Source organism: Astatotilapia calliptera, chromosome 7, assembly GCF_900246225.1.
Source record: "Astatotilapia calliptera chromosome 7, fAstCal1.2, whole genome shotgun sequence".
NCBI classification, from domain to species: Eukaryota; Metazoa; Chordata; class Actinopteri; order Cichliformes; family Cichlidae; genus Astatotilapia; species Astatotilapia calliptera.
The window spans coordinates 3,113,338-3,141,252 of record NC_039308.1 but is presented as its reverse complement, the minus strand read 5'-3'; the positions used below and the strand labels follow the sequence as shown (position 1 = coordinate 3,141,252).

General features: G+C 41.1%; 2 protein-coding genes and 2 long non-coding RNA genes across 10 annotated transcripts; 1 reads left to right on the top strand and 3 right to left on the bottom strand.

The window, feature by feature from the left end:
- Nucleotides 1–34: 34 nt before the first annotated feature.
- On the top strand, nucleotides 35–9,628 carry LOC113025099 (uncharacterized). 4 transcript variants are annotated; one of them, XR_003272764.1, is made up of 5 exons: nucleotides 35–482; nucleotides 1,103–1,271; nucleotides 1,421–1,530; nucleotides 5,852–5,994; nucleotides 7,749–7,810. It is a non-coding gene; the product is annotated as an uncharacterized LOC113025099 (long non-coding RNA). The 4 variants fall into 4 exon arrangements; XR_003272765.1 differs by lacking the exons at nucleotides 35–482; nucleotides 7,749–7,810 and adding exons at nucleotides 902–1,019; nucleotides 9,576–9,628; XR_003272762.1 differs by lacking the exon at nucleotides 35–482 and adding an exon at nucleotides 902–1,019.
- On the bottom strand, nucleotides 3,940–16,120 carry syt8 (synaptotagmin VIII). 4 transcript variants are annotated; one of them, XM_026172504.1, is made up of 10 exons: nucleotides 15,808–16,120; nucleotides 14,846–14,984; nucleotides 10,793–10,984; nucleotides 9,497–9,660; nucleotides 8,453–8,548; nucleotides 8,120–8,287; nucleotides 7,797–7,964; nucleotides 6,522–6,639; nucleotides 5,744–5,877; nucleotides 3,940–4,496 (listed from the first exon to the last, which is right to left on the bottom strand). In XM_026172504.1, the coding sequence occupies exons 3-10, from the start codon at nucleotides 10,962–10,964 to the stop codon at nucleotides 4,236–4,238; spliced, it is 1,281 nt and encodes a 426-aa protein (XP_026028289.1). In that variant the 5' UTR covers nucleotides 10,965–10,984; nucleotides 14,846–14,984; nucleotides 15,808–16,120; the 3' UTR covers nucleotides 3,940–4,235. The 4 variants fall into 4 exon arrangements, with proteins under 4 accessions (XP_026028289.1, XP_026028288.1, XP_026028291.1 ...); XM_026172503.1 differs by having other exon boundaries at nucleotides 14,846–14,981; XM_026172506.1 differs by lacking the exon at nucleotides 15,808–16,120 and adding an exon at nucleotides 15,160–15,221 and having other exon boundaries at nucleotides 14,846–14,981.
- Nucleotides 16,121–17,073: 953 nt separating this feature from the next.
- Nucleotides 17,074–24,953, bottom strand: dld (deltaD). The gene is made up of 14 exons (XM_026172502.1): nucleotides 24,833–24,953; nucleotides 23,686–23,761; nucleotides 23,305–23,384; nucleotides 23,123–23,191; nucleotides 22,516–22,585; nucleotides 21,858–21,958; nucleotides 21,619–21,762; nucleotides 21,237–21,338; nucleotides 20,907–21,097; nucleotides 20,582–20,752; nucleotides 19,991–20,180; nucleotides 19,422–19,559; nucleotides 18,043–18,132; nucleotides 17,074–17,887 (listed from the first exon to the last, which is right to left on the bottom strand). The coding sequence occupies exons 1-14, from the start codon at nucleotides 24,869–24,871 to the stop codon at nucleotides 17,822–17,824; spliced, it is 1,527 nt and encodes a 508-aa protein (XP_026028287.1). The 5' UTR covers nucleotides 24,872–24,953; the 3' UTR covers nucleotides 17,074–17,821.
- A 340-nt stretch (nucleotides 24,954–25,293) lies between these two features.
- Nucleotides 25,294–25,989, bottom strand: LOC113027218 (uncharacterized). Its single transcript, XR_003273002.1, has 3 exons — nucleotides 25,926–25,989; nucleotides 25,699–25,820; nucleotides 25,294–25,556 (listed from the first exon to the last, which is right to left on the bottom strand). It is a non-coding gene; the product is annotated as an uncharacterized LOC113027218 (long non-coding RNA).
- Between the last annotated feature and the right edge of the window lie 1,926 nt (nucleotides 25,990–27,915).

Below are 27,915 nucleotides of genomic sequence, written 5' to 3'. Positions count from 1 at the left end.
ACACAGATAACACTGATATTTTTTTATTATAGAATGAATTGTTATTCAAAATAATAATTAAAATGTGTGGTATTTTGGGTACATTTTAATTATTACTGAAAAGGGATGGGATTCATCACCAGTTAGTGATTTTAATAAGCACGAATGTCCACCACTGGAACAGAATATTGACACAAAATAAGAAAAAGAAGACTGTTTTTGACTCGAGGCCCCTTAGCAAAATTCTGAGAGCTACATTAGTTTAATTGTTACGTTATAGGTGAGTCTGAAGCAGATTAGGAACCCTTTAATGGATCATTTTCATATTTAAGGCCTTTGTTAAGGAGGTAAAATATAAAAGCTGTCCCATTTTGACTCCTGTGGATCAGAATTTTTGTTTGTTTAACTTCATTTATTTATTACCTTTATTGGATAGGAAAGTGTAGTGAGACAGTGCAGGAGAATGACACAGAGGAAGCAGCCCGGCAGACACTCAAACCCAGGTATCTAGCCTTCTGTACTTCAGCACATGGGTCACCTGCTCAACCAGGTGAGAGAAAGTGAAACAGAGAGCAAATTCACACCAAGTACAAACACAACAAATGGCATGATGGAGATAAAGCAAGGAAAGTAAATACACAGAAGCCACTGTAATTAAAAAGGAATAAATGACAAAATACTGCATGATGTTACATTAAGGTATAGAGAGAGAGTTCTTGCATTAGTGGCTTAGTGTAAAGCAGGGGTCCCCAGTCCCAGTCCAGGAGGGCCGGTGTCCTGCAGGTTTTAGATGTGTCCTTGATCCATGACAGCTGATTTAAATGGATAAATGACCTGCTCAACGTGTCTTGAAGTTCTCCAAAGGCCTGGCAATGAGCTAATCATGTGATTCAGGTGTGTTGACCCAGGATGAAATCTAAAACCTGCAGGGACACCAGCCCTCGTTGACCGGGATTGGGGACCCCTGGTGTAAAGGTTTGCAAATCCGTCTAACAAGTCAAAGATCGCTGCTCGGAGAAGACACAAATCCCCCATTTTAGGTGGAGTGAGTAAGATTTTTGTTGTAATTGCAGCAGAGTTGAAGGAGGATGCTGCTGAACACACTTTGCTGTTTGACCGGTAGGTCCTTTAGGGGATGTGAGGTGTTGTCCAGTATGTTCAGCAACAATCTTTGCCCAGGAAACACCTGTAGGGGCTCCAGAGACCCCAGAGCCAGGCCAATCCTAATCAGCTTCATCAGGTGGCTCTGTTGCTGCTGATGCCCTAACAGAAAATTGCACTAGTAATGACAGGTTAGTTTGAAAAATGTGCGGCAATATTTTTTTCCGACTTGTATTCCTTCAACTGATGTTCCCGTTATTCATTAACGTTTATTTTTAATGAGACAGAATAAAATCACTAATGCTCAGACTACAAATGTGTCCTTCCATTGTCATCTCAGTGTCATCTGCAGGTGACAGAAAGTGGAGAGAAGATCTTGTGTGTCCTTAAGTGGGTGGGACATTTACACTTCAAAGAGAGCTTCCAAGCTTCTTGGCTCGTCCCTATCAGGTCTGTTGAGCCTTCACTGGCCTCCTGTAAATCACCCTCTGAGGTAGCAGCAATATAATGTTGACCAGTAAAATACAAGCCCGTAGATCATTTGTTATTGAAGCTTATTGTGATGGTACACTCTAGCGGCTGTGGTAATTATGACAAGAGCAAAGGAGAAAGTAAGTGGCGATTGTAGGGGGATGGATGGATGAACGAAAGAAATTAATCAGTCAATCTAGGGTGACTTTCTTGAGCTCGTTCCCACTCTGATAAGGATTGTTCTTCCTTTGCCCTGTGAACCTACAAGCTCTTGCTTCCTGAAGTTCTCCAAAAAATACTACTGAGTTCTCCGAAGGCCCTCTGGGCTTTTCACACAACCGGAGAACATTAAGGCAGGTCCTTTGACGATGTGACAACATAACAATTGGGATTAAAGGGTTGTAGAAGTTCAACAGAAGGTCCTCCAGGTGCTCTGCGCCATAGTGCACCTTTAAAAGGGACTGTTGAGATTAGGGTCCTCGTAAGGTCTTGGGAGCTTTGCAGAATAACCTTCAGAAAGGTCCCCTGAAGGTGCTCTGAAGGTTTCCCGAAATAACTTTCAGGGAACGTTTTCTGAAGTTCCCTTGAAAGTTCTGAAAAAAGAAATCCTCTTAAAATAATTATTTGTATTCAGCATTGTAAGCAATAAGCTAAACTCCATCGATTGTAGTTAAGGTTTGAAACGCTGCGAGATGATGGCGTCTTTTTTTGTCTTGAACCACAGAGCAGCCCGAATCCATTTTAGACCCATCGTCTTACATCATGAAGCCATATCGCTTCAGCTGATCCTGGAGAAACATTAAATATCCAACAAACAAACAATCTGTAGCTGAAGCGTCTATATCACTCAAAGCCAGTATCTTCTAATGTTTTCAAACTTTATTAGAGGTAGGGTCATTTTTGCTTATGAAATCAAAGTTTCAAGTCAACAGAGGCTCGTCGTAGTTGATGTTTTAACATCAGATGCTGACAGAGTGAAAATCTCCCGTTTTGTGAATGCACTGAGCTGTGCATTCACAGAGCATTTAATGAGGACGGTCTCTGGAGGCCTGAGCCAGCAGGAGAAGGCACCTGCTGAACTCGGCTTGATTGAGCTCAGTTTTTGTTTGAGTCGTCGTCTGTCAGGGGAGACGAGTGAGAGTCTCAGACTTGTTTGTCCATAAACGATTGTTTCTAGCTTTTAGATCATATTCCAACTGTGTAGAAAGTTAACAAGATCTTTTCTTAATAAAAACATATAGAGTTTTTTGTGTTTTGTAGACTAAAATACATTTCACTTTCAGTGTGTTTACATAAGAAATAATGATATGCATTTCCAGGTCCATTAGTATTTAGAAACCGGCACAACAACTGCAATTTTGCCTTTGCCTACAGGGGATTTGAAATCAAACAGTGAAGATGTGGTTGAAGTGGAGAAGTTCAGCTTTAATCCAACGGCTTTAACAAAAATATTGCATTAAGTGTTTAGGAATTACACCCAAGCTGCTCTGCTGAATCGAGCTCGGGTAACTGACTTGGCGAATTGAAGAATATCCCCATTTCTTTGCTTTGACAAACTCGTGGGTCGCTTCTTTTGCAGTCAGCCTTGGGTCATCATCCTTTTGCACTGTAAAATGTAGTCCGATCAGTTTTGTAGCATTTTGTCAGAGTCTGATCACAGAGGGTGGCCTTGAGTGCCACCCAGTGCTTTGCAGCGTGTCCTAAACTTTCTGTATTTCCATTCAGTAAGACATCTTTGGTTTGTAGACCTTGACAGAGATACTCCTGCCTCCTTAAGAGTGGTCCTGGCTTGGTAAGCTGTTGTAAAGCTGTTGTTTTTAACCATAGAAAGAATTCCACAACCATCAGTTGTCTTGCATGGTGTTCACAGTGCTGCTGAGCTGTTGACATTTTTGTACCTTTGTTCATACGGTACGAAGAAATATAGTACTGCCCCAGACTGCATGCATGAACAAATGATGAAGCTCTGGTTATATTACAAAACACAAGAAAAACACACCTTTATACTGATTAGTACTAAGAATTGCAATTCTACTGCTAGTAGTAATAATCTTATTTAAAAAATGACTTATTTATGTCAGCCTTTCTCCTGCTTTCCTCCTCTTCCCTCTTTTACAGCAGCATCACTCCCCGTTTCACTTTGAGATAAACTTGTTTCCTTATATAGAGAAATAAGTGTGATGGTATGCAGATTGCAGACAGCCAGCACAAACGATGCCGGTGCCCACTCGTCATGAATCTGGCAGAAGTTTCACGTGCGAGCTCGTGTCTTTCGCAGGGTAAAAACATTTACTGAATGAGGCTCATTCAGAAGTTCAAGACTTGGAATCAACTCTTTTATCCACTTCATTTGTCTTGGAATAATGAGTGAACATATTGACTGTTTGATTTAAAATCCACCATGTTGTTGTTGTACTGAGGGAAAGTGTGTACTGAAGCTATGGACCTAACTGTATTACTCAGTACAGCTATCTTACAGAGGCTAAACTGTGTTTATAAAGCAAAAATAAATGTTAGAAAATATATTTTAGCATGTTTTGATTTGATACCAAAAATAATAATTACAAATCTTAATATACAGTATAATACAAAGTAATCTTATTCAATAATTTCCATATCAGAAGAACAAAGGGAGAAATGGTTATCAAAAATATTTGAATCTCTCTTTTTTTTTTTAAATGGTTTCATTTAGGGTACCACTGCTGAGCGCTTTCCTTCATTTTGCTGGGGATGGGGATTTTCTTTTTCAGGGTTAGAGTGGAGTTGACCTGCTCGGCCGACAGCAGGCTGTGCCACTGAGCCACCGGCCGTCGCGGGTTGGACAACATGTCGGCCCAGTGCCTTAGTTGGTTCCCTGTGGCATCACAGCCCAGGTAGATCTTCCCTATCGGATCATTCCTGGTCACGGCGTCATGGTCCCACACCGAGACCACCAGATTCACCCTCTGAGGAAAGAGATTCAGATTTAAAGTCGCCTCACTATCAGCGCAGCATTAAAGTGGTAGTCTTTAATATGGGAGACAGACAGTATCTCTACTTTTAAGATTAGGCTTCAAACTTTCCTTTTTACTAAAGCATATAGTTAGGGCTGGACCAGGTGACCCTGAATCCTCCCTTAGTTATGCTGCAATAGGTGTAGGCTGCTGGGGGATTCCCATGATGCACTGAGTGTTTCTTCTTCACCTACTTTGTATTTATACACCACTCTGCATGTAATTAATAGTTATTATTAACCTCTGGCTCAGCATGTCTTTTATGCTGTCTTTCTCCCCTCCAACCAATCACAGCAGATGGCCCCGCCCCTCCCTGAGCCTGGTTCTGCCGGAGGTTTCTTCCTGTTAAAAGGGAGTTTTTCCTCCCCGCTGTCGCCAAAGTGCTGCTCATACGGTCACAGGATTGGGTTTTTTTTCTCTTATGTATTATTGTAGGGTCTACTTTACAACATATATAGCGCTGAGGCGACTGTTGTTGGGATTTGGTGCTGTATAAATAAAACTGAAAAGAAGTGAAGTAAATTTTTCCACAGGGATGCACCAATCCATTTTTTTTAGTTTGATGTGATACCTCAAGTGTGACTGTGTGCTTATAATAAGTGTCAGTCTTATAACAGTGTTAAACTAAAAAGCTGCCTCCCTCACTGCATACAGCTGAGGATCATCCCTTTATGTGTTAGGCTGCATTAGGCTCTTCTTTGAGAAAGGAGCTGAATCCCTACACCAGAGGTAGAAAACCTTAAAGCCTTCAGTGTGTGATGGTTTACAAAAGTGTGTGCGCCATGTTCATCAGAAAATCACAGCCACTCAGAACAACAGTAAAAGAGTAATTATCAAACATGTGAAAGTGGCAGGAGTCTGTTTCCCTTCTCAACAATGCGGCATGTATTATGTAACCACTTAGACCAGGACTGGAAAAATAGCAGGTTGAATTTTATTTTTATTGACACAGTGTATGCGTCAGCCAGTGCAGAAGTATAAATGTCAGGAGAGAGGAAAACATTCTCAAGTTAGTTCAATCCAGGATCTATGCTGATATATATTCTTTATATTCTAAACCATCATCACAAAATGTCTCCAGAATTACTGTTAAAATGTTTTGTGTTTATGTAAAATTAATATCGATGACCAGTCTATTGTTTCAAATCGTCTCAAATATTGTTAAAGATCTGCTTCAGCCAGGATGTCGTGACACTCACCTGGATTTGATCCAGTGACACGTCAAAGACGAACGATTCGTTGAAATAAGGGTTCAGCGTCTTCTTTTTGATAGACGTCTTTTTTTTCTTCCACTTCCTTTTGTCCAGAGCTAGCTGCATCTTCACATAAGGATCTACGAACACAGCATGGAGGAAAGTCACTCGGAGCACCTATAAACTGTATTTCTTCATGCAGATGCATGATGCCTCCATAAAATACCTGAGAAGAATTAATGGGGTAAAATAATAAGGTAAGCAGGAATCAAGAAACATGAATATTGTAACAGCTGTAACAGTATTGATGCAATCATGTCTGAATTGCATCAATAAAGAAATTTTAGATAATCATCCTTTTAGTTAAGATAATCCGTTATGACTTTCTTTAAATAAATATACAGCTAGATGTTTAAATTAAACATGGTCAGCACTTAAGCATTACTGCTCAAACCTGTTTAAGAAGACAGTTTGTTTAAAGGGGGAGGAGCTAAAAATATTATGATAAGATGCATTAGACCCCAGTGTAAGATAAACGAAGCTGCTGTAGTCGAGTACAGCTCCCACAATATGAAGATGGAAATGACTAAACTTCTCCAATCTTCACCGTTTCTGTAGTTACTGCTGTCAACCACTGTGAGGCAGTGTTGTCTTCTGTTACACCTCCAGTGATCACCCGTTGGTTTAATGGAGAGCAAATGTGTTCTTGGATTTGCTGTAAATTAGCACGCTGGAGCGTTTTTGAAAAGTTACATTTTTGATTAAGATCCTGTTTTAGTCTGACCTGAGGATCCGCCAACATCCATGCTCTTCAGGTTTTTGGCCTCCAGGATTACCACAGTCAGCTTGCTGGCAGAGGGAACATAGCGCAGGGAGAAGCAGATCTCTCCTAGATTTTCTTCCTGTAGCACAAACGTCATACAGAAATCTGTAGTTCTGACAAACTGAATCAGCTCTGATATATTTCAGTAAACTGAAATGAATAAAAATGCAAATAAAAGGAGGAAGCTGAAGGAGAAAGTGACCATCTACCCATTATGAGAGCCTTGTGCTAGTGACAGTACAAAATGATTTAAATAATATTCACATTCCTCTTGGATAACCTGCAAAACCTATAATGTTACTAACAAGTATAAAAATAAGAATAATACGTTTTATCTTAAGTGCCTTTCAAAATATTCAAGGTTAGAAGAGTTTAAAAAATGTAAAAAGCCAAGAAAAATGTCAAAGTGAATTAAACAAATATGCAGTATATAAAAATCATTAAGAACAGAGGATGCATGTGACAGGTGGAAGATGGTCAGAAAGAGTAAGTCACTTTAGAGAAATGTGTTGGGATTTGAAAGTGGAGAGAGTCAGGCAGGAGATGTCAGGTAGGAGAAAGCATCTGATGACTCTAACCTGAGAGGAGGGGGGAACCGAGAAAGGAGAACCTTTTATAACCTGGATTTGGTGCCAATGAGGGGGACCTCAGTTTTAACACTATTCAATCTGATAAAGTTCCTGGAGACCCAGGATTTGATTTCCTTGAGGCAACGAAAGAGAGAGGTGGGTGGGAGGTTTGGTGCACAGGTAAAGCTGGGTGTCATCAGCATAAAAATTGAAATTAATATCAAATTTACAAAAGAGAAGAGACCAAGTGGAAGTAGATTATTAATAGGAGAGGTCCCGGGACAGATCCTTCAGGAAGTGTCAATCGGTTGTTTTGAGATTTTTGAGTTGAATGAAATTAGTTTCAGGATGCATCAGTGATTCCGCTACAGGCTAGTGTCTCAAGAAAATGTATTGGGGTATAGTATAGAAAACCAGAATAGATTTTGACAGTATGAAGAGAAGAGTAAACAAACCAAGCTTGAAAAACTGTTAATCCTGCCATTAATCCAACTATTGGTCCCAGGAAGCAACATGACTGCTTTTTCTTTTTGAATGACACAAGAGGTTTGGATTAGGAAACTGAATCCTTAAAGAATATGGAAATACATTCGACAAAAATTGATTAAATCCTTCCTAGATGCCACCACTTGGACCATGAAGAATAAGGAAATGTGTGAAAGCAAACCTCAAATTTGGCGGGTGCTTCCAGCTCCTGCCACTCCTCGATGATGTGATTCCAATCAACATTGCAGAGCTGCACCCGGATCTCGCCGATGATTTCGTGTTTGGAAAACCGGTTAAAGTCAAACACTTTCATCACAGCTGTCGACTTCGTGAGGGTAGACTTTGGTAGCTGGGGGCATATAACTAAGGTTGGAAGCTCTTTCTTTTTTGAGGATTTGCAACATTGACGTTCAACTTCAATAATTCACCACATACACAACAATTTTTAATTATAACTGTTTTTTAAGCAAATGCAACTAAACAGGGCAAGTCACCAGGTCCTACCTGGAAGGTGAACTGCTCGTTGAAGACAGGGTTCAGCGTGCTCCTGAACACTTTGGTTTCATAGGTTTTGCTCTTTTCGGGGAGGATGTAGACTCTGACATATGGGTCTGAGGTTCCTCCGAGGTCCATGGCCATCAGGCTGCTGGCTTGTTTGATCCCCAGTTTGAGCTGTAAAGGTCGACAGGAAACAGATGGATATTGACTCATACCACAGCTGAAAACTAAAGAGGAGCTGAACAAATTTCACACATTCAAATGTTTAAAATAAGAATGCAACATTATAGAAGTGCAACGCTGCATGAAAGGTAAACAATTAGACATTCATTTAATCACCTCAGACAGAGGCCCATCATATTCCAGAGAGTAGAGCAGCTTTCCTCTCTGCTTTTTGGTTGAGCCATAATCAACATCTGCCACATCTGGCTGAACCTGTCAGACAAGCACAGGAAGCACATTAGCTGTCCAAGCCTTTTCAGGGGGTAAAGCCATGTTAAACTTTTAAACTAAAACTGTTGTATACTTTTAATTAAAAAAATAAAATTATGTCACACCCAGAACCAAATAAATCCAGAGTAACGACACAACATAGAACATCAAGTCTGTTCTTTGAGTCTGAAAAATAAAGTCATGTGGTGTCCTAGTGTGCATTACATCTAAAGGACAGCAGGGGTCACTGGAACTATGCTAAAATTACTCTACTGCTCTACTTGATCAATAACTTAAGTGAACATTTTCCTGATGAGTTTATGGCATTAATTGTTAGTGTCAGGTCTTATTTAACATAGTCTCATGTTGACTCAACGGTTTCTCTAAAGTGCCAACCGCATGTTCCCAGTGACGTAAAAATACAGGTTGTGCGTGCCAGTTCCTAACACCTTGATTGTAGTTTGTTGTGGACATGGACAACTGGAGACCCAACAACGAGTAGTCATTCCTGTGGCACATGCACAGCTGTAAAGTAAATTCTCCACAGACGAGTCAGTGGCATCGACCCTCGCAGTTACCAAAACGTTATTTCACTGAGCGCTTTCAAACCTATCAAAAGTAAAATCGAGTCAAAGGTTCTGACCAGTTGTTTCTTGACCCAAAAAGTAACTAAACTGTTCAGCAACTAATATCTGTCCAGTTTACAAGGAGCCTGTCATTAACCAAGGTCTTTTCACAGGAATTCTTGAGGGTTGGCAAAGCCCAGGAATACCTTAGCATGCTGAAAAGTAACACGTGAGACATTCCAATGGTTATTTCCATCTTTTATGTGTAGTCTGTAGTGTGTAGTTATAATCAGTTCAGTGGAAATAAAAAACAATAGAATACATTATGTTTTTGTGTTGTGTATCAGTCAAATTTATATCAGATACTCTGGCCTCTGCCACTCACCAGGGCTGTGGTTGTTTTTCCATTCACCGCCTTCAGATCGATCTGCTCGTTCTTCTTCTTTTTCTTCTTTCCTTTGCAGCAGCACTTGATGCAGACACACAGGCAGCAGAGCAGAATCAGCAGACCGCCAGCTGCAAAGATGGTGTAGATCGCCCATCGAGGCACTGTGGAGATAAGACGAGTCCACATTATCTCACCAACAAAGACTGATTCTGTAAACAAAATGTCCATTTTATTCTCATTGAAAATCTATGAAAATATTTGTTCCTTTGATTAAAAGTTGAACATATGAGCTTTATGGTAGAGTTAGATATAATGGTAAACTGATTACACATTCAGTTCACATTAAAATTATTTCTTTGTATTTGCAGTGACAAATCGTGCCAGTGATTAAATCCTTTGATGTCCCAGTGCTAAAAGATGGACAAAACATAATTCATCAGAAGATAAATATAAATAATTTCTTTGGACATAATATTAATTGATTGAGTATGTTGAGAATGTAGTTTAAAGAGAATAATTTAAGACCGGAGATAAAACACTCTGGAAGCAGCTACGTCTCTAAATCGTACAACTCTATGCAGATGACACACTTTTGTGTGTGACTAACTTTAAGCCTCTGAGATCAAAGTCATCATTAGTGATAACTTTGACTCTAGATTTTGAAGAATGGCTAAACGGACGTTTTTGAAAATAAGAATAGGTTTTGATGCATTTCCAAATATTCATTTTCTTGGCCTCCTGATTACCGAGTCTTCAGAGACCAATTAAAAGAAAAATGACATATTCAGATTGCAGAGGGTTCAGATTGAGGACATCAACAACGATGACATAAGAGACTAGCTTGGTTGTGCAATGAGCCTATGCACAACTTTGCAGAGCATCGTATACATGTAATAACTTTGTGCTATCATAAAAAATACGTGCAACAATAAGTTTGTGTGCTGCTCTTGTTTGTGTTGTTGTTGGTCCTTTAGGCAGTAGAAACTACAACATCTAAGTTTTAGTGAAATTTCAAGACACGTTCCAAATAACAGCTAAACCCAGGCATCTTATATTACAAGACACAGCATACAGCAGAACCAGGCTCAGGGAGGGGCAGCCATCTGTTTTGACTGGTTGGGGAGAAGGGGAAAGAAGCTATTATTGAGACCCTTCTCATCATTGTGTCTTTCATCAGCAGCAGGGGGAGATCACTAGCATTTGTATCTAACTTATTTGCTCACCTGACAAGATCAAAACACATATTTAACTCTAGTTATCCTTTGGCTACTTGGGAAATAATTCATTACTCACAGGGTATCCGGTCGAGCAGGCCATTGATGAAGGCAACAGCTGGGTCGGCAGTGGTGTTAGTATATGTGGAGATGAGGGTGGTGGGGTGATCTGTGACTGTGAAGCTTTTTGCCTTTGATAACAAGTTAGATTTCACATGGGAAGAATGTTGTGGTGGAAGGATTTTAGACATGATGAAGAGGATGAAGATTTCTGGAAGCAAGAGATGACAAATGTTTACATGTGTTAACAAAAAAGTCTCTCAGCCTTTGTGCTTAATGAAAAGTGGAGGGAATGGCTTCCCTCAAATTACCACAGGCTTGATAGATATGAGTCAAAGTGACCGCATGATGCACGTGCAGTCACTTAAAAAAAACACACACACACACACACACACACACACACACACACAGTCCAACAAAGAGACGGTGGGTGGAACCTAAAATCTCAAATTTGGACTCATCAGACCAAAGCACAGATTTCCACTGGTCTAATGTCCATTCCTTTTCTTTCTTGGCCCAAACAAATCTCTTCTGCTTGTTGCTTTCACTTAGTCGTGGATTCTTAGCAGCATTCTTATTACATTATATTGTATGGTAAAGACCCTACAATATTAAAAAGCCATCTGCTGCAATTGATTGGGTGTGACAGGCGACAGCTCATTGGTTCCTGAGGTGAAAAGTCGCCTGCTATCGTCCAAGAAAGCATAGTTAACAGAAATCCTGACCTTTTATTTATACACTGAGTTGATTTTGTTCTTAAACATATTCAAAACTCGCCACTGCACTATAATCTTATAAAAGTGATTTGTAACTATACCACTGGTGATACCCTGTGGTCAGATTACAGAGAGACCATGGTTTTACAACCTGGTCAAAATATCACCTTTTAACCCATAAAACTTTTCAGTGTTGAGATATTTTTGGACTTTAAAGGAAGTTTCCCAGCAACAGTGACGTAAAACAAATTTCAACAAACATCAGAGCCATCAAACTCTGCTGATACGACTGAGTGGAATTCCAACTACGGCCCTCCACCATGAACAAACAGCAGCAGCACATTAAACCACGGTCTGATTCATGCTCCGATAACAGCACTCCACACAATGCTTCAGTACTGTTTCTCTTTGTAGAAATACCCAAAAGCCAGGCATACATACTGAATTTACTTCTGCTGCCCAACTCCTCATCCTGATGTTAGTCCTTCACAGTCTGTGATCTAATTTTCACCCTAAAATTAAGCCTGGAAACCAACTTTTTTAAACATGTTGCTTAAAACGCTGGGTAGCGTACATGCAAATAGTTTTAATGGCGATCCATTAAAACTATTTGCATGGACGCTACCTAGCGTTTTAAGAACTGTTTTAGCAAGTGTTTTAGTGTTTTAGACCATCGCAGGGTTTCTGCAGCTTAAGGCAATTTAATTTAAGACTTTAAAAACAATAACAAACCTTTTTTTTGCCACTCAGAATGAAAATTATGAACAAATTAAACAACAACTCAACTTGAAGGAAAAGAAAGATAAATTCCTCTGAGTTAGAGATACAGCTTAATATTTTTGAAATGTTTGAAAGATTGAGTTAAAACATTTAATATTAACTCAGGCCTTATTTTAACAGAACAAATTCAGTGCTTAGAAATAAATTTTAAGCACCAGCAGGATCCTTGCTAATCATCAAAGTTAAACAATGACAAACAAACAAAAAAGAAAGATTTCTGCTCTCTATTATGGGTCAAGCACTTAAAAATTGGATTCTCTATATCCTGTCATACAAATGATCACATCTCTTGTGAAATCACTAAGAATAACGATTTGAAAAAGGCAAAAAAAAAAATTAGGATAAAAGAAGTATTTTACTTACTTATGATGAATTTAACAAAAATTTTGACATCCCTGCTCAGTCCATACAGGCGACTGGCGAAGGCTGATAGTTTTCCGTGCTTTACCACTCAGATTAAAAAAAGTTCGGTTGAAGAATAACTGAAGAGGAAGGACGGACTCTCTAACAAAGGGACTTTTCCTAAAAGCAATCTTTAAACTGCTGATTAAAGAGAGGAAACTTCTCCTCCCTCCAGCTACATCCACTCTGTTTTCCCCGTAATCAGAAGGGGAAACACAACAAAAGCTTCAAAACCAGGATTTACCAGGGGACAGGCCTTCTTCTAATCTATATACTTAAACTGTGGAAGTGCTTAGTGGCAAAAAGTCCACTTACTGTACGACTGAAGCTGAAAAACTAAAAGAGCTGTACTGACAGATCCCTTTATAAACAACGATAGACCTCCTTTGGCGAAACAAAACTCGTAGCTCCAGCTCCAGGGAGTCTATCGTTGTTTATAAAGGGATCTGACAGTACAGCTCTTTTAGTTTGATAAGCACACATGCAGGTCAAATTACATGATAATAAATAAAATTCTTGTTGAAGAGACATAACAGACTACATGGCCGTCTGTCAGCAATTAAAGTTTGCCGTCTTTCATGATTATTGTGACATCACTGAAAGGAGAATATACTGAAGCCTTAAAAACTGCTGTTCCTCTAGCAGACACGAGGCCAGGGCTGCCACCAAGGTGGGGCCAGAGGGGCTCCGGCCACCCCCCAAAATTTGCTGGAGGTGTCCCTGCACGAGGCTGGTGACAAATGTTACCGAATTTAAAAAGCATGTTCACAGCCTGTTACATTTTTTTTTTAAACAGACTTTGGATAGTTTCCCACTTCATAAAAACAGTGCTGATGATTTTTTTTAAACATCACTAAGTGAGTTATTGGGCTATTTTGAGACACAGTTGTTCAGATGAAGGCAAATTTGGAGCTTCAGGCTCCAACAAAGACCATGGTGATGACTAAAACACAAATATTCAAGCTTTGAAATGAACAGTCCAAAACCACGGAGTGGCATCATGGAGGCTACTGAAAGTGAGGACAATAAATGAAACTAAATTAAATCTTGCCCAGTTATAGTCAGAGTGACCAAAGTCTCTGAAAGCTAAAACACTGCCTTTTCTCTCGCTCCTTCAAAGATCAGTCTGAGAGTTAAGATTTGATCTCAGGGTTAAAGTTGGAATTAGGTTTATGTTTGGGTCAAAGTCTGGCCCTAAGTTTCAAGGGTTAAAATGAGATGTAAGAGTTCCAGGAATTCATTAATGTAAATGAATGATGAACATGCCTGTGTCTGGGGAAGGCAGAAGTCTCTCTAACAGTTAAAAAAAGGTTAGCCAGAGTATGAGAACCACTCATCCAGACAGGCTCAAATTTAACAATGCACTTATTCAGGACTCACAAGTTTCTAGCAGATAGGATGAACAGCGGTGTCCTAATAATCTGAAAGATTACTTAGATTAGTACAAGAAGATTACCTTTTTACAAGATAACTAGTGTCTGATGTTGTTCTGCTATTATTGAAAGGGAAGTATTTCTAAATATTCTATAATATGTCTCAAAGCGATCTTTGAAAAGTTGAATAAGGAGTGTGACAAAATGTGAAGATTTAGAGACGTGCAAGAAACGAAGACAAAAAAAAAAAAGTACAAAAAAGGAAAAGCAAAGGAAGAAAGGACATGGACAGGGAAAGTTTATGACATTGGGAGGGTTACATGGAGAAGAAGAAGAAGAGAAAAGAACAAATAGAAGAAAGAAAAGGGAGACAGAGAAGAGTGTGAGTGGTGAAATAAAGAAAAAACTAACACAATTACAAGAGCAGGGTAGAAAAGAGCAAAGGAAACAGGAGGAGAGAAATGAAATGGGTCGAGCTTTCAAGATGAAAGTTTAAGAGACAAAATCAGAGAAGAAAATAATTTATGGGTAAACTAAGAATGTAGACATAAAGCACATCCCAGATTCTCCGATGAGATCCCAGAACAAAAAAGTAAAGAAGGCGATCACAGAAACAAGAGAGAAGAAATGAAAGAAAGATGGGCGAATCCAGCTAACAGTGAGTGTGTCTGTTATTTTCTGCAACTGATACAAACGTAATTGGACTTTATCAAACACTGACATTTCCCCTGAGACTCAAACAGTCACATAACACAAAATTTAAAAAAAAGAAGAAGAGAAGAATAGAAGCAGCAACAATACCCCAGTGTAACGAGGACTTTTCTCTTCTTTTACTTCATTTCTTCTCCAGTTGTTTACGGGGCTGTTAAACAGCTCGAGCCTGCAGAGTCTACGACTCCTCAAGCGTGGCTAATTCAACCTGGAGCAGCCGCCACACCTGCTGAACACACACAGAAACAGTAGTCAGAGTTTAAACAGAGGTGGAGTTAGTGAAATGCTGCTTACTTAAATAAAACATGCGTCATCCAGCAGCAGAAACAGCTACATGTTACTGAAACAGCAAAATGTGTTCAGTGAGCTGCAGTTCAGCTGTTAAGATGCTCTGATGATTTTACCACTAGAGCCGCTGGATGTTTATTTGTATGCTGCTGAAGAAAGACAAGGATTCCATTCTTCCTGAAACATTCATTCTAAAAGAGTAGCTTTGCATAATCCAGAGTTCATAATAATCCTCCGAGCCAAGCTCCCCTCAGTTCGTCCTGTGTCTGAAGCCCTTCGTCCTTTAAAGCCAGCTCTGATTGGCTGCCCCACGGAATCAGAAGATCTAAACTAAAAGTAGGTGGGGCTGCATACCAAGACAACTATAATCAATAACTTATTAACCTTGCTGTTGTCACCTGGACAAATACGATCGATCAGTTATTAGAAGATGAGTATGAATCAGTGTTATTATCATCGCACTTTCATGATCTTTGACATTTCAACTTTAACCATAATAACCACTCTTGCTACAGTACATACAGTCTATGTCTTGAGTTTTAAATGTTAACAGGAGGCTATTTAGAGTCATCACACTTTCTGCTCGTCACACGATCCACTTATCAGCTGCACCTGCGTCAGAATTATTACTTTACCTTTAATTTTACATTTTTGAGTTGCTGTTCAATATACCGGTAATGTAGATGATGTCAGTGAACCATAGACAAAGAAATGCTTGTCGAACATGGACAAATGAAGAAGACTGAAGAAGACTGAGATCTTACCTTCCTAAAACTCTTTTTTAACATAACCGTGCCGCAGGCTTGAGCCACGCTTCCTTTCTGTGTACAGTTCCAATGAGCTTGAAAGTCAATACCTTTATCCTTCAGTACAACCTGAACTCTCTTAGGCGGCTTTCTGTTCAGGAATATTTCTCCAGGCTTGTTGAAAGATGTTGGCTGTATTTGGTTGTCTGTCAGGATGATTCCCCACTGCTTTAATAATGTTGGGCTCTGAGGAGGCCGATCCATGCCTGATAGTGTCCCACTGTGTTTTTCTATCCAGGGGTGGGAAACTCCAGGCCTCAAGGGCCGGTGTCCTGCAGGTTTGAGATGTGTCCTTGATCCAACACAGCTGATTTAAATGGCTAAATGACCTCCTCAACATGTCTTGAGGTTTCCAGAGGCCTGGTAATGAACTAATCATTTCATTCAGCATGTTACCCAGGGTGATTTGGGTGGGTACTTTTACTGCTTTTAATGCTGTTTGGGATCATTGTCATGCTGAAAAATGATGGGATTCCATGGTCTATCAAAATTTGATGGTACTTTTCTGGGTGCATAATTCAATAAATTTTAAAAAGATCTCCAACATTTGGGGTGGCTGTAGCTCAGGAGGTAGAGCCAGTCACCTGATCTGAAGGTGAGCAGGCTCCTCCAGTCTACATGCCAAGAATCCTTGGGCAATATAATAATCCCAAGTTGCATCCATGGGAGTATGAATATAGTTAGGAAGCACTCAGTTTATAAGAAAATGATTGGGTGAATGTAGCATAGAGCGCTTTGAGTACTCTAGGAGAGTAGAAAAGTGCTATATCAGAATCAGTCCATTTATGTCACTGGCTGAAATGCTGTCCCAAATCATAACAGCACCTTGATCTTTTACACATGGCTGTAGACTCTGTCCTCCAGTGATTTGGATCCATCACTCATCAGATCTTCTGCCACTGATTTTCAGTCTGGTTCATGTGTACTTTGGCATACCTCAGCCTGTGCACCCCGTCACACTTCTTTAAAAACGCCTTGACAGCCACTGATGTCATTTCTGATGAGGCTAGATGCATCAGCTGAAGGGCCAGATGCATCTCTCAGTTTAACTTCATGGTCCTGTTGCAGATCAGTTTCCAAATGCACTACATAAAGTTTAAATTTTATCCCCCCCCCCCCAATTTAGTTTCACACTGCCCATCTACATCATCCAGTGTAAGAGCTGCTATCTGCACTGAAAGTTACTTCAAAAATAATGTCGGCACATGAAGCTACACAGCAGTGTCTGATTTAACTGCCTTTATTGGTTGAGATGGTGAGATACAGGCCAGAACGAATCACAGCAGAGTAATTTGAGTAGGAAACAGTCACCCGGCAACTATCAACAGCTCCCCTCCAAATGTGAGCTGATGTTGACCTAAGAGTCCTTCAGTACTTTAGTTACACAGGAAGCAGCAGCTGAGCCACATTCATTCTTATCACACATCTGTTTCTGCACAAATCTGTGACATCAGTCGGAGTGAACATGAAAGAAATATAAACTTAACCACCACCACACCGGCTATGAAGTCACCGATTTGAGATGAGCCAGAAATCCATCTTAAAATTGAAAACATGCAGATGTGAATCTTCGAGCAGCTCCAGTTTCCTGCTCTGATTACCCATCAGATGTGTTAAATTCCTCCATGCTGTAAAACAACAGACATCCCCGTCTCCTTGCACAAACAAAACAGCCAAAATAATATTCATATCTCTCTCTGACCTGCAAATGAGTGCATAATGCTCTGCTGAGAGCTTTTAAACTACGTGTGGAAAACAAAAAGCCTGACAGCAGTCAGTGTTTATTTACCCACCAAACCACCCGTTTATGATTTTATTGAACATTTAAATAACGTTAGAGCTAAACTGGTACAGTCTGGATGAACACCGAGGATCCCAGGTGGTTCAAAGTCAGAAGGTTTTTGAAGCAGACACGCAGCTTTTCTGTTTCTCCGCTGTCATGTCCGCTGAAGGTGCGACAGCGGCTGGCGGCTCAGAAGTTGATGGCTTTGCCGAAGGAGGCGGCCAAGTTGGCTTCTCTGAACGCCTCGGACACAGTCTGCAGGAGAAGGACGAAGAGGAAGGCGTTTGAAAGAACTCACGGTGCAACAGGACTTATCATTTGTCATGTCATTTCTCATATCTTTACTACAAGATAAACTAAGAACTGTGCATGTGCACTATGCTGTGTCGTGTGTGATAAAGAGAACGCACCGGATGGGCGTGGCAGACTCTGGCGACGTCCTCGCAGGAGGCGCCGTACTCCATGGCCAAAGCAGCTTCGTTGATCATCTCTCCTGCGCCCTGCAGAGAAACACACAGCAGCGTCTGGTTTAGCAGGTCTGTAAACAGCAACAGCTTCACATGGTCTGTTACAACAATTAACTTTCCAGCAAGCAATTTTACTTGTCAGGTAATTACAATCAAATGCGCAGCAAGACAAACACAGTAGCAAACTTGGCCACTTAATTCAGGCACTTATCCCTGTGATGGAAAGGTAATGACTGCCTGAGAAAAAAAACAGTCCCTTGATCGGGATCATGTCCATTTTTTTATTTTATTTTTTTTACACATGGGTTCACTGGACCAATCTTCTGTCTAAGACTGTCCAGCAAATTTAAGGGGGGAGTTTGAGACGCATTCAGAAACATGAAACAAAAACGTAATTGTGCATGTAACTGAGAGCTTTAAGGAAAGCTGTGTTCCACTAAGACGTTTCTGGTCTCATAAAGCAGCAGTCCCCAACCTTTTTTGCGCCACGGACCAGTTTATGCCCGACAATATTTTCATGGACCGGCCTTTAAGGTGTCGCGGATAAATACAACAAAATAAAACTAGTACCGGTACCGAAAAAAAGAAAATTTATTCATAACACACGTGAAAAGACCCAGGAAAACCAAGTTAACGATAAAAACCATAACAAAATAACGCTGAAAACCGATAAAAACCCTGAAAACCAGACATTTCACACCTGAGCCTCAACTCTCGCGGCCCGGTACCAAACGACTCACGGACCGGTACCGGTCCCAGGCCCGGGGGTTGGGGACCGCTGTCATAAAGGACTGACAGAGATGTTAACACAGATCCGGACACTCCATGGAACAGGGTCACCATGAATGTCAGTCAGTCCACCTGCACTCCTCGGATCTTTGCACTGACAAATATCTGCTTTATTGTCGCCTCAGAGTTACTGTAAGTCTAATCTGAGCGGTACAAACATGGATGTCTCATCCTTGACACAGTTAAAGGTCATTAACGGGGAAGTGTGTTCATCGAGAGCCAGCCTGATGGTTTTACAGCACTCGCATGTGTCTGTCTGGGATTAGTGTTTATTAGGACAGATGCAGTAATGAGACAGACACACAAACCGTTAACTTCCATTTTCATAGGAGGCTGATATTCTACATAAACACTCCAAAGCTGTAAACACTCGATTCCCATCATCATCATCCTCCCACGTGCTCAATGTCTATTTGATTGGGTAGATGATCCTCTACAAAGACAGTCTGAGCCCATTAACACCCAGTCCACCCACACAGATGTTTTTACATTTAAGGCTAACACGGGTCCAAAGGAGGCTGATGAACTCTTACAGATCCGAGGATGTGAGCTCCCAGCATCCTGTCAGTCTCCTTGTGGCTGAGGATCTTCACCAGGCCGTCGGTGTCGGCGTTGGTTTTGGCTCGGCTGTTGGCTGCAAAGGGGAATTTGCCCACTTTAAACGGGACACCCTGTAGAGGAGAAGAGAGGAGGACTCAGACTGAAGTGAAATGACACAGAAATATTAGTTTTAAATGTTGCACTTTTCACACATTTTTCCCCAAGTTATGGGACGCTTCATGGCTGTCACGTTTGTGTTTGTCACTTGTACAATATAAATAAGCACAAACAATCAGGATGAAACCCTTCTTTTGGCTTGGATCTGGATTGAAATGTTGGGAAATATCACCACCAGGTGGCCGATGTCAATGTCTGAAGCAGCTTAGTTTTAACAGAGACACATATTTACATTTAAAGCACTTTAAGCTGCATGGCTACTTTGTGCATGATCTCTGCTACAATGATTTAGTGACATTTCCTTCAGTTGCCCTAGAAGAACAACGCTGCACCCAGAGAGCTGGCTATCCATCGTGCTGGAAGCAAACACCTTCCCAACTTTCACCTCCTCTTTGAGCTGCTCCTCGCTCTTGCCCACCCAGGCCACCTCGGGGTGCGTGTAGATGACTGAAGGGACGCAGTTATAGTCGATGTGCACAGCGCCGCCCGCCATGCCCTCCACGCAGATGATGCCCTCGTCCTCGGCCTTGTGGGCCAACATCGGCCCGGCAACCACGTCACCGATTGCATAAACGCTAAAAGAGGAGAGGAAGAAGCAAAGAGGGAACAAATGTCACTGAGCCGTGTTTTGCAAGGAGTGATACATATAATTTATTTTTTTGGTCTGGGTCATTTACTGACCCAGGAATTCAGCAGCTACATAAATACATAGAGGTTCTCTTACAGAGCAACAGAGCATCCCAGTGACGCGATCAAAGGCCTTTTCGTAACAGACTTGTTACTTTATTTCTCCTGTTACACCACTGTTACACTAATCTATTTGTGCTTACTATTTTTAGAGATTTTGATATTTTTAAACTTGGACAAAATTTTAGCAGGGGTAAACTGGTGAGGATGCACCAAATTGGTAAGTCTGCTTTCAGAGATTCAATCACTTCATTTTAGCTTAATTTTGGCAGCATGAGCTCGGTGGTACCTGGGGACTTTGGTCTGGAAGCGGTTGTTGACGGGGATGCGACCCCTGTTGTCCAGCTCGATGCCGACAGTGTCTAGGCCCAGGTTCTGGGTGAAAGGTCGTCTGCCGATGCAGACCAGCAGCACGTCACATGTCAGAGTCTCGCTCTTCCCTCCAGCTGCCGCCTCCACCCTGAAACACACATAATACCCACGTGGTTACATGACAAAGCTCCCCAGCCATATTTCAAATTTCATGAGTTTAGATAGCACATGGGTGTAAAACAGCCCAAAAGAAAATGCATCAAAGAGAGTCCTGAAAGTCTGAGTCTGGTTTTTCCACTCACGCCACATCGATCTTGCCATCGGGCCTCTTGGTTGCTCCCATGACTTTGGTGCCGAGCTTGAACTTGAGGCCCTGCTTCTGCAGGATGCGCTGGAAGTTCTTGGAGATCTCCATGTCGATGCCCATACCACCCACGTGGCCCAGGAACTCCACCGCTGTGACCTTGGCACCCAGACGCTGCCACACTGACCCCTGCAGGATGGCAGGACAAACACACGTCTGACAAGTGCAACTCTCCTTTCTAAAGAAACAGAGCTGAGGCAGGAAATGTTGCCGATGTAGTCGACATAATCATGTGTTTGTGGGTGAATCAGTCTGTAGTGATGCTGACCAGCTCCACCCCGATGACTCCAGCTCCGATCACAATCAGCTCCTCTGGTACTTTCTTCAGGGAAAGAGCTCCTGTCGATGACACGATGGTCTCCTCATCAATCTAAAGAAACATATTTGAACACACTTCTTTTAAAAATCAACCCAGAATTATCTTTTAAAAATCAAGTGCATGTGAGTTCTTATGGAGTGGTGAAAGGAGGGTGACATGTGTGAGATATGATAAGGCTCTTGAGACGAGGACGCCTTTTGTTAGACACCTGCAGCACTGACTCCTCTCTTCATGTCCCTTCCTCGCCTCCTCCACCCCCTTTGGTAAATACAACAAGCAAAAAACCTGCAACTAGTGAAATGAAGTATGAACAGGTCACAAATTCTCATACCTGGATGCCTGGAAAGGGCGTGACCTCTGAGCCTGTGGCGATGAGGATGTTCTTGGTGTTGATGACCTGCTCTGTACCATCAGCTGTTGTGGCGGTCACTTGGTTCTTCCCGGTTAACCTTCCAAAACCATTAACGTGAGTAACCTGTGGGGAGTGATGTCACACCACAGACACTGTTAAAAGTGGTTCAGATGTAGCATCTGTGTAAACCAGCACTAATGCAGAGAGGGAAGACTGACTTTGTTCTGTTTGAATAAATGTGCGATTCCTCCAGTCAACGCTTTGACCGCCCCACTCTTCTGAGCCATCATCTTCTCCAGGTTCAACGAGATGCCTGAAACTGAAAGACAAAGACTTTATTGTCAATGGGGTCACAAATGTCAAACTAAGAAACCGATGGAAAAACAAGTTATATTCAATTAAAGCGTATTGTCGAAAACACACATTCTGTGCCATCAGTATCCAGTACTAAGGAATACAGACACAAGTGTTATAATAACGTATATGCTTATATTAAATATGGCTAATGCTGCAAATAATGACCTTCAGTGTAATCTTGGCTATAAAAAAAATCTACTTGAAAGGTTTAAAGACAATGGATTTCTCTACTGTAGTCATTTCAGGCACACAGAGCATGTACTGCTGGTCAAACCAATCATAAGAGGGTTGGTTGGCTTAAAGCGAGGGGAGCTAACAGCTTGTTTCTGACAGGATTAACTGAGGGGCAGCACAAAAACCTCTATGACATAAAGAAGGATTATTTTGAACTTTGAATCATGCAAAGCTCTACTAGAGCTCAAAATTACAACACATAACTGGAAATGACCCCCCTTTAAGGATCAGTGAACTACACAAAATGTACAAAACGTCTCTTTAAAGCCTGATGGTGATTCTTACTTTCGATGCCTCTGCTTTCAAAGTCCTTCCCATGAGCCAAGTGGTACAAGTAGGAGTTGTTCAGCAGAGCCTGCAGAAACAAAACAGCAGCTTATTCAGCTGGAGGAATGACTTTATACACGTTTGCATCATTTTACGGATTCAATATAGTTTAATCAATCTTACGTTCAGTGCTCATCACCAAACTGAAAAGTTATTTTTAGGTGAAGTTTGTTCTGCTTTCCTCTCTCTGTGAAATTTAGACCTTATTATGAAGTGGAAAATGTTTTTCCCACTCTGCTTGGATAAATCCAAAAGTATTGGCTTATTTTTGAATTCATCAAGACAATAAAAAGATGCTACCGGTATGTGCTGCTATTCTTTCTGGCAAAATTTTTGGCTCTACTACTCAAATGTGCTCCATGGAAGCATTTGCCCTTTATAATATATCTATGGATAGAAAACCATCACTGGATTACTTTTATACGAAAGGTGTACAAGTTCTGAAAGAGAAACCAAACCCAAGATAAAAACATCCTTGGTATCTCCTTCCTGTAAAATGATCATACTGATCAAACCTCTTACAAACAAACCTGTGAATTTGTGGTGATTAAAAGCAGTTTGTTACCTTCGAGGGGATGCAGCCGACATTGAGACAAGTCCCGCCGAGTGTGAGATTTTTCTCGACACACACTGTCTGTCCAAAAATAACAAATGTAGAGACGGGGGATACATTATTCACCAAAAACTTCCACTTGTGACCATCTGTGGGATTTAGACAGCAGGATATCTGTCGAGCAGGTGGGTTACCTTAAAGCCGAGCTGTGCAGCTTTGATTGCAGCGACATAGCCTCCTGGACCGGAGCCCACCACTGTGACGTCTGCATCAACTGCAGAGAGGCAACACAGCAGCTTTTAGCATGACTTTACACCACCAGAGAAAACTACATGATTATGGTCTGGTGTATGTAAATGAACATTTTAATGCAAGCTCTCTACCACCCCTCTTTACATAGCCCATGAAGTCCTATCCCCACCCAAATCCAGCACCCGAGACTCTCTGCAAGTCTGAATTATGAGACTGCTTTGATACAAACATCAGAGATCAAACCGCACAAACATGTGGCTAAAGTTCAGTAAACACTGTGCCACAAATAAAGTCCTATGATAAGATTTACAGCACAATCGTACTTGCTGCTTTGTCAGCGTAGGTACGAACAGACAGCGCTGCAGCTCCGTGCACTTTGCAGGGCAGGTGGTGGCTCCGCTGTGAAGCAAACGAAATGCACAGTTAGAAAATACGCATGCACAATACAACTAGGCAATGCAACACAAAACAATGTTATAGTGCATCACAAGCCAACTTTGCAAACTAAAAGCATCTGTCTTCAGTGGCTTCTCTCACTTCCGTAATCTGCTGCTTAATAATTTCTATTTACGTCACTACTATTTCCTTTTAAAGCTGCATACTAAGATACTGAAGCCTAGTGAGTCACGAAGGAGCAAACTCAACTACTAAACTAACATTTGAATTTTCATATTTAGTTTAATATTTAGACTCATGCACTTGTTTTCATGGAATTGTACCACATTCAGCTGGTTTGCTGTTGCAGTGCCAGCTCTCAGCAAGGACACCCTCAGCCTGTCCACCAGCAACTCTGAAACTTTCCCCTCTAGCAGACTACCAAGTTAGCAAATAACTACAATTTAAGTGTCATAGAGTCACAAAGCTTCTAAAAGCCCCGAAACAATTCGGAATAATTTGATGCTCGCCGTGAAGCTGTGAGACAACAGCTGAGCTTACGACATAAATTATGAGTTAGGCAACCGCTGCTAAACAGCTAAGCGAGCTAACACGACACCAGAGTGGGAAATGTCAACTGTAAAGTCATAGAACCTAGATGCTTTTCTTCTAGCTTTGTGTGATTTAAGCCCCTTTAATATTAGCAGAATACAAATATCACGCTTCTTTTCATTGCAGGTTTTACTTCAAAATACTGCGACAATATTTAACCAGAAAAGTCGTGATTTAGTTTAAAAGTGGGGAAGGTTGTTAGTCTAACTCATGCCGAATTAAAATGAAAAAGGTATATGAATAGGAAAAACATCAACTGAAAACCAAGCAACGTGTTTAGACATCGATAACCACAACAACTCCAAATTGCATGTCTTTTCCAGTGCAGTCTGGTTCGCCTTCTGCTGTTAGCCGAGTAGCTAGCCAGGTGCGGGCCGCAGGTCTAAAATTTCCCCTATCCTCTAGATCTGCAGCACGCAGGACAGTTTACGACACATCCGGATTTCGCATACTGGTTATCGCGAAAATAATATGACTGCTTACTGTGGCCAGGGAGCGGTATAACTGTGTCCAGCTCTGCATTCTGTCGGTGCACTCTCACTGGATCCGTAACCTACAGCAGGCCGAGCAGCCAAGGACTCCTATCATTGCGCAAGCGCAGTATGGGTCCAAACCGAAAACTCCTCCGGGTCGCATCTATTACGCATCACATCAAAATTTGCGACGGGTAAACAAATGTTATTTTTAAAAGCAAAATGTTTATATATATATATATATATATATATATATATATATATATATATATATATATACACACACACACACACACACACACTTCCTCTACACCCCCCCCCCCCCAATGTTTTTGCACATGTCGAGGAGCGTGTCAGGCTACATTTCACTGTGTGTTATACTTGTATAACTATGCATGTGACAAATAAAGAACCTTGAACTTGAACCTTGAACTTGGTGAACTTTATTAGTAACAAATGAGGTAAAAAAAAACAACAACCCCAAAACATACAAAACACAGAAAGAGGCTCTCAGTATTCATTAATAATTAGAAAGAAACATTCTGGTCGTGGATTTTTACAGTCTTAGTTCCGCTTGCTGTCATCATTATAATCATCATGATCAATGGCGAGGTCCTGAGGTGGGCGGGGCTGTCTCTGGTGATGTCACCATGAAGGAACAGCATCTGGCACGTGTTGGTGAAACATCCCAGTACGCTGGTGTAGTTTCCTCTCCAGCTGTTTGACATGTGACACTTGAACATTAAGGGGAAGAAGAAGAAACAGTGTTAGGTCAGGTGACCACATGGTTTCTAAAGTAACTGACAGGAAGTAACCAGGCCGTCAGAAATGGATGGCATGTGTTTAGAGTTACTGGAGTTGGGTAACTGTACTTACCAAAAGCAGAAGCACACAGATGAAGGATCAGATGCTGAATGTTGCAGGAACATGCTCATGTGTGGTGGTCATTCAGTGCTGCTCCGGCAGGTTAGACAGTCCAAGACTGATATGCTGCCCATCTGAGAGTTTGAAAACACACATGCAAAGATTTATTTTGTGTTACAGTCAAAGTTGGATGTTCATTTTTGTCCTTTAAAAATGTTTGTGTATTTGAAAGCACTAACATTTAAGGATGACTTGGATCGTCTCCTTTAAAGGGGAGACAAGTGTATCCACTGATCCACGTCACTTTACCTGGATGATGACTCCTCTCCCCCTCACTCAGAAACACTCCTAATATAACCAAGCAAATAAATAATATTGAAGATTTACTTACATCATTACAAAAACATCAAAAACATCTCCCTTTGATTCTATTTCTTCATTCCTGCTGAACATCAGGCAACAAATATCTCAATAAATCACAGTAAAATGTAAAGCACGTTTTCTCTGCTTTGTCTAACCTCTGCAGAGCCTCTGTCAAGAAAAACACATCTGTAAGCATAAAACAAATATACATTCATAACACGTCACTGGACAAACCTCGGTCAGTTGATTTCCTCTGTGCAGCGCAGATGAGCATCAGTCAGCGAGTGACTCTGCTGGTTCTTCTGAGGAAACACCACCATCTCTCCACACCGTCACCATCTGTGAGCACAAACTGCTGCTCTGCCAGCATGTAGGAATCACATATCACACACAGGGGTGAAGAAACATCAGAGCTCAACTTTGGATACTTTAGATCTAAACAGATCAAAGTAGCTCTTAGTTTCAGCAATCAGACAAACAATGATACCAAACTGATTCTGTATGAATACAATATGGTATTTTCAATACAGGTGTCAAATTAATTTATTAAAACTAATACAGATATATGTATATATTTTTTGATAAATTAGTTTGCTAAATTATAAGGATATATTTTTTTTTCATTTAACAATTGCAACTAAAAGAAATTAAATATTGAACAAAAATATATTGTCACATTCTGAGCATGCTCAGCATGATGACAGACTTGAAGTTGCTACAGATTTTAAGAAGTGATAATTATAGGGAAGAAACTTCTCTTTTTCATCCGTTTAATCAAACATTTGATGCCTCAGCTGTCTCAGTCCTATAGGGTTCTGCAACTACAACTAACCTGAGGCTTGGATTTGGCTGCAGGTGCCCCTGTACATCCTTCTCAGCAGCACACATGTGGGTACCATTTAATCCCACTTCTTCCTGAGCTTTGCTTCATCACAAGACCAAAGGTGGCATCCCGTGTCACAGTCTTATCATCATCCAGAAGAAACATTTGAAGAAACATCATGGAGAAGAAACATTTACGCGCCTCCTGGTTTTGTTTTCTGATCCTGCGAAAACACTGAGGGCAACAAAGCCCAGAGAACACGAGATACACAACATCCAACATTCAGACTCAACAGCCTCCATAAATGAAGAGCACCAGGTTGGTTCAGTTATAGTAGATATAAGCATACTTCACATTACTGGGTATGAATAATAATGAGGAGGCAAACTTTGACGATGCAGAGCATGATGTCCCATCATCAGACTGTAAACAAACATCCACCAGGCTTCTTTGCTGCCAAAATTGATGATTCTCCCATCAGGGATCAGTAGCGTGTATTAACCTGTGGTATAAGCAGCAGTCACTGAAATATTACTGTTTCAGATAAGAAATCTAGCACATAAAAACCAGGGTGGGAGGGATCTCTGCAAACTGACTTAGGTCTGCAAGTGTGAAGCTCAACAAAAATCTGACTCTCCAGTCACAGACAAACAAAAACTCCAGCTGGGAGAGAGAAAACGCTGTCTGGGTCTTGCTGGATGTTGCTGGTCAGAGTCCACACATTAGCAGAGTGCTTCTTGGTCCCACTGACCCATGTGGACAGCGACTGTGGAGAACTGTTCTGGAAAACAGAGAAGAGAATTAAAATAACAAAAAGTAGCAGCAGTTCAGATCTGATTTAATTTAATTTCCTTCACACAGCACATTCGTCCAGGCTGACAGGTAAACATAGAATTAATCTCAGGTAACATGACTCATAGTAGAGATTCAGTAAGAAAGATTGCAGGCTCTAATATTATTACCACACAATCCAAGGACACACCAACAGCTCCGATTTGTAGAACTATTTAAAGAAATGTCTTCTGAATATTCAATTCAGGTTC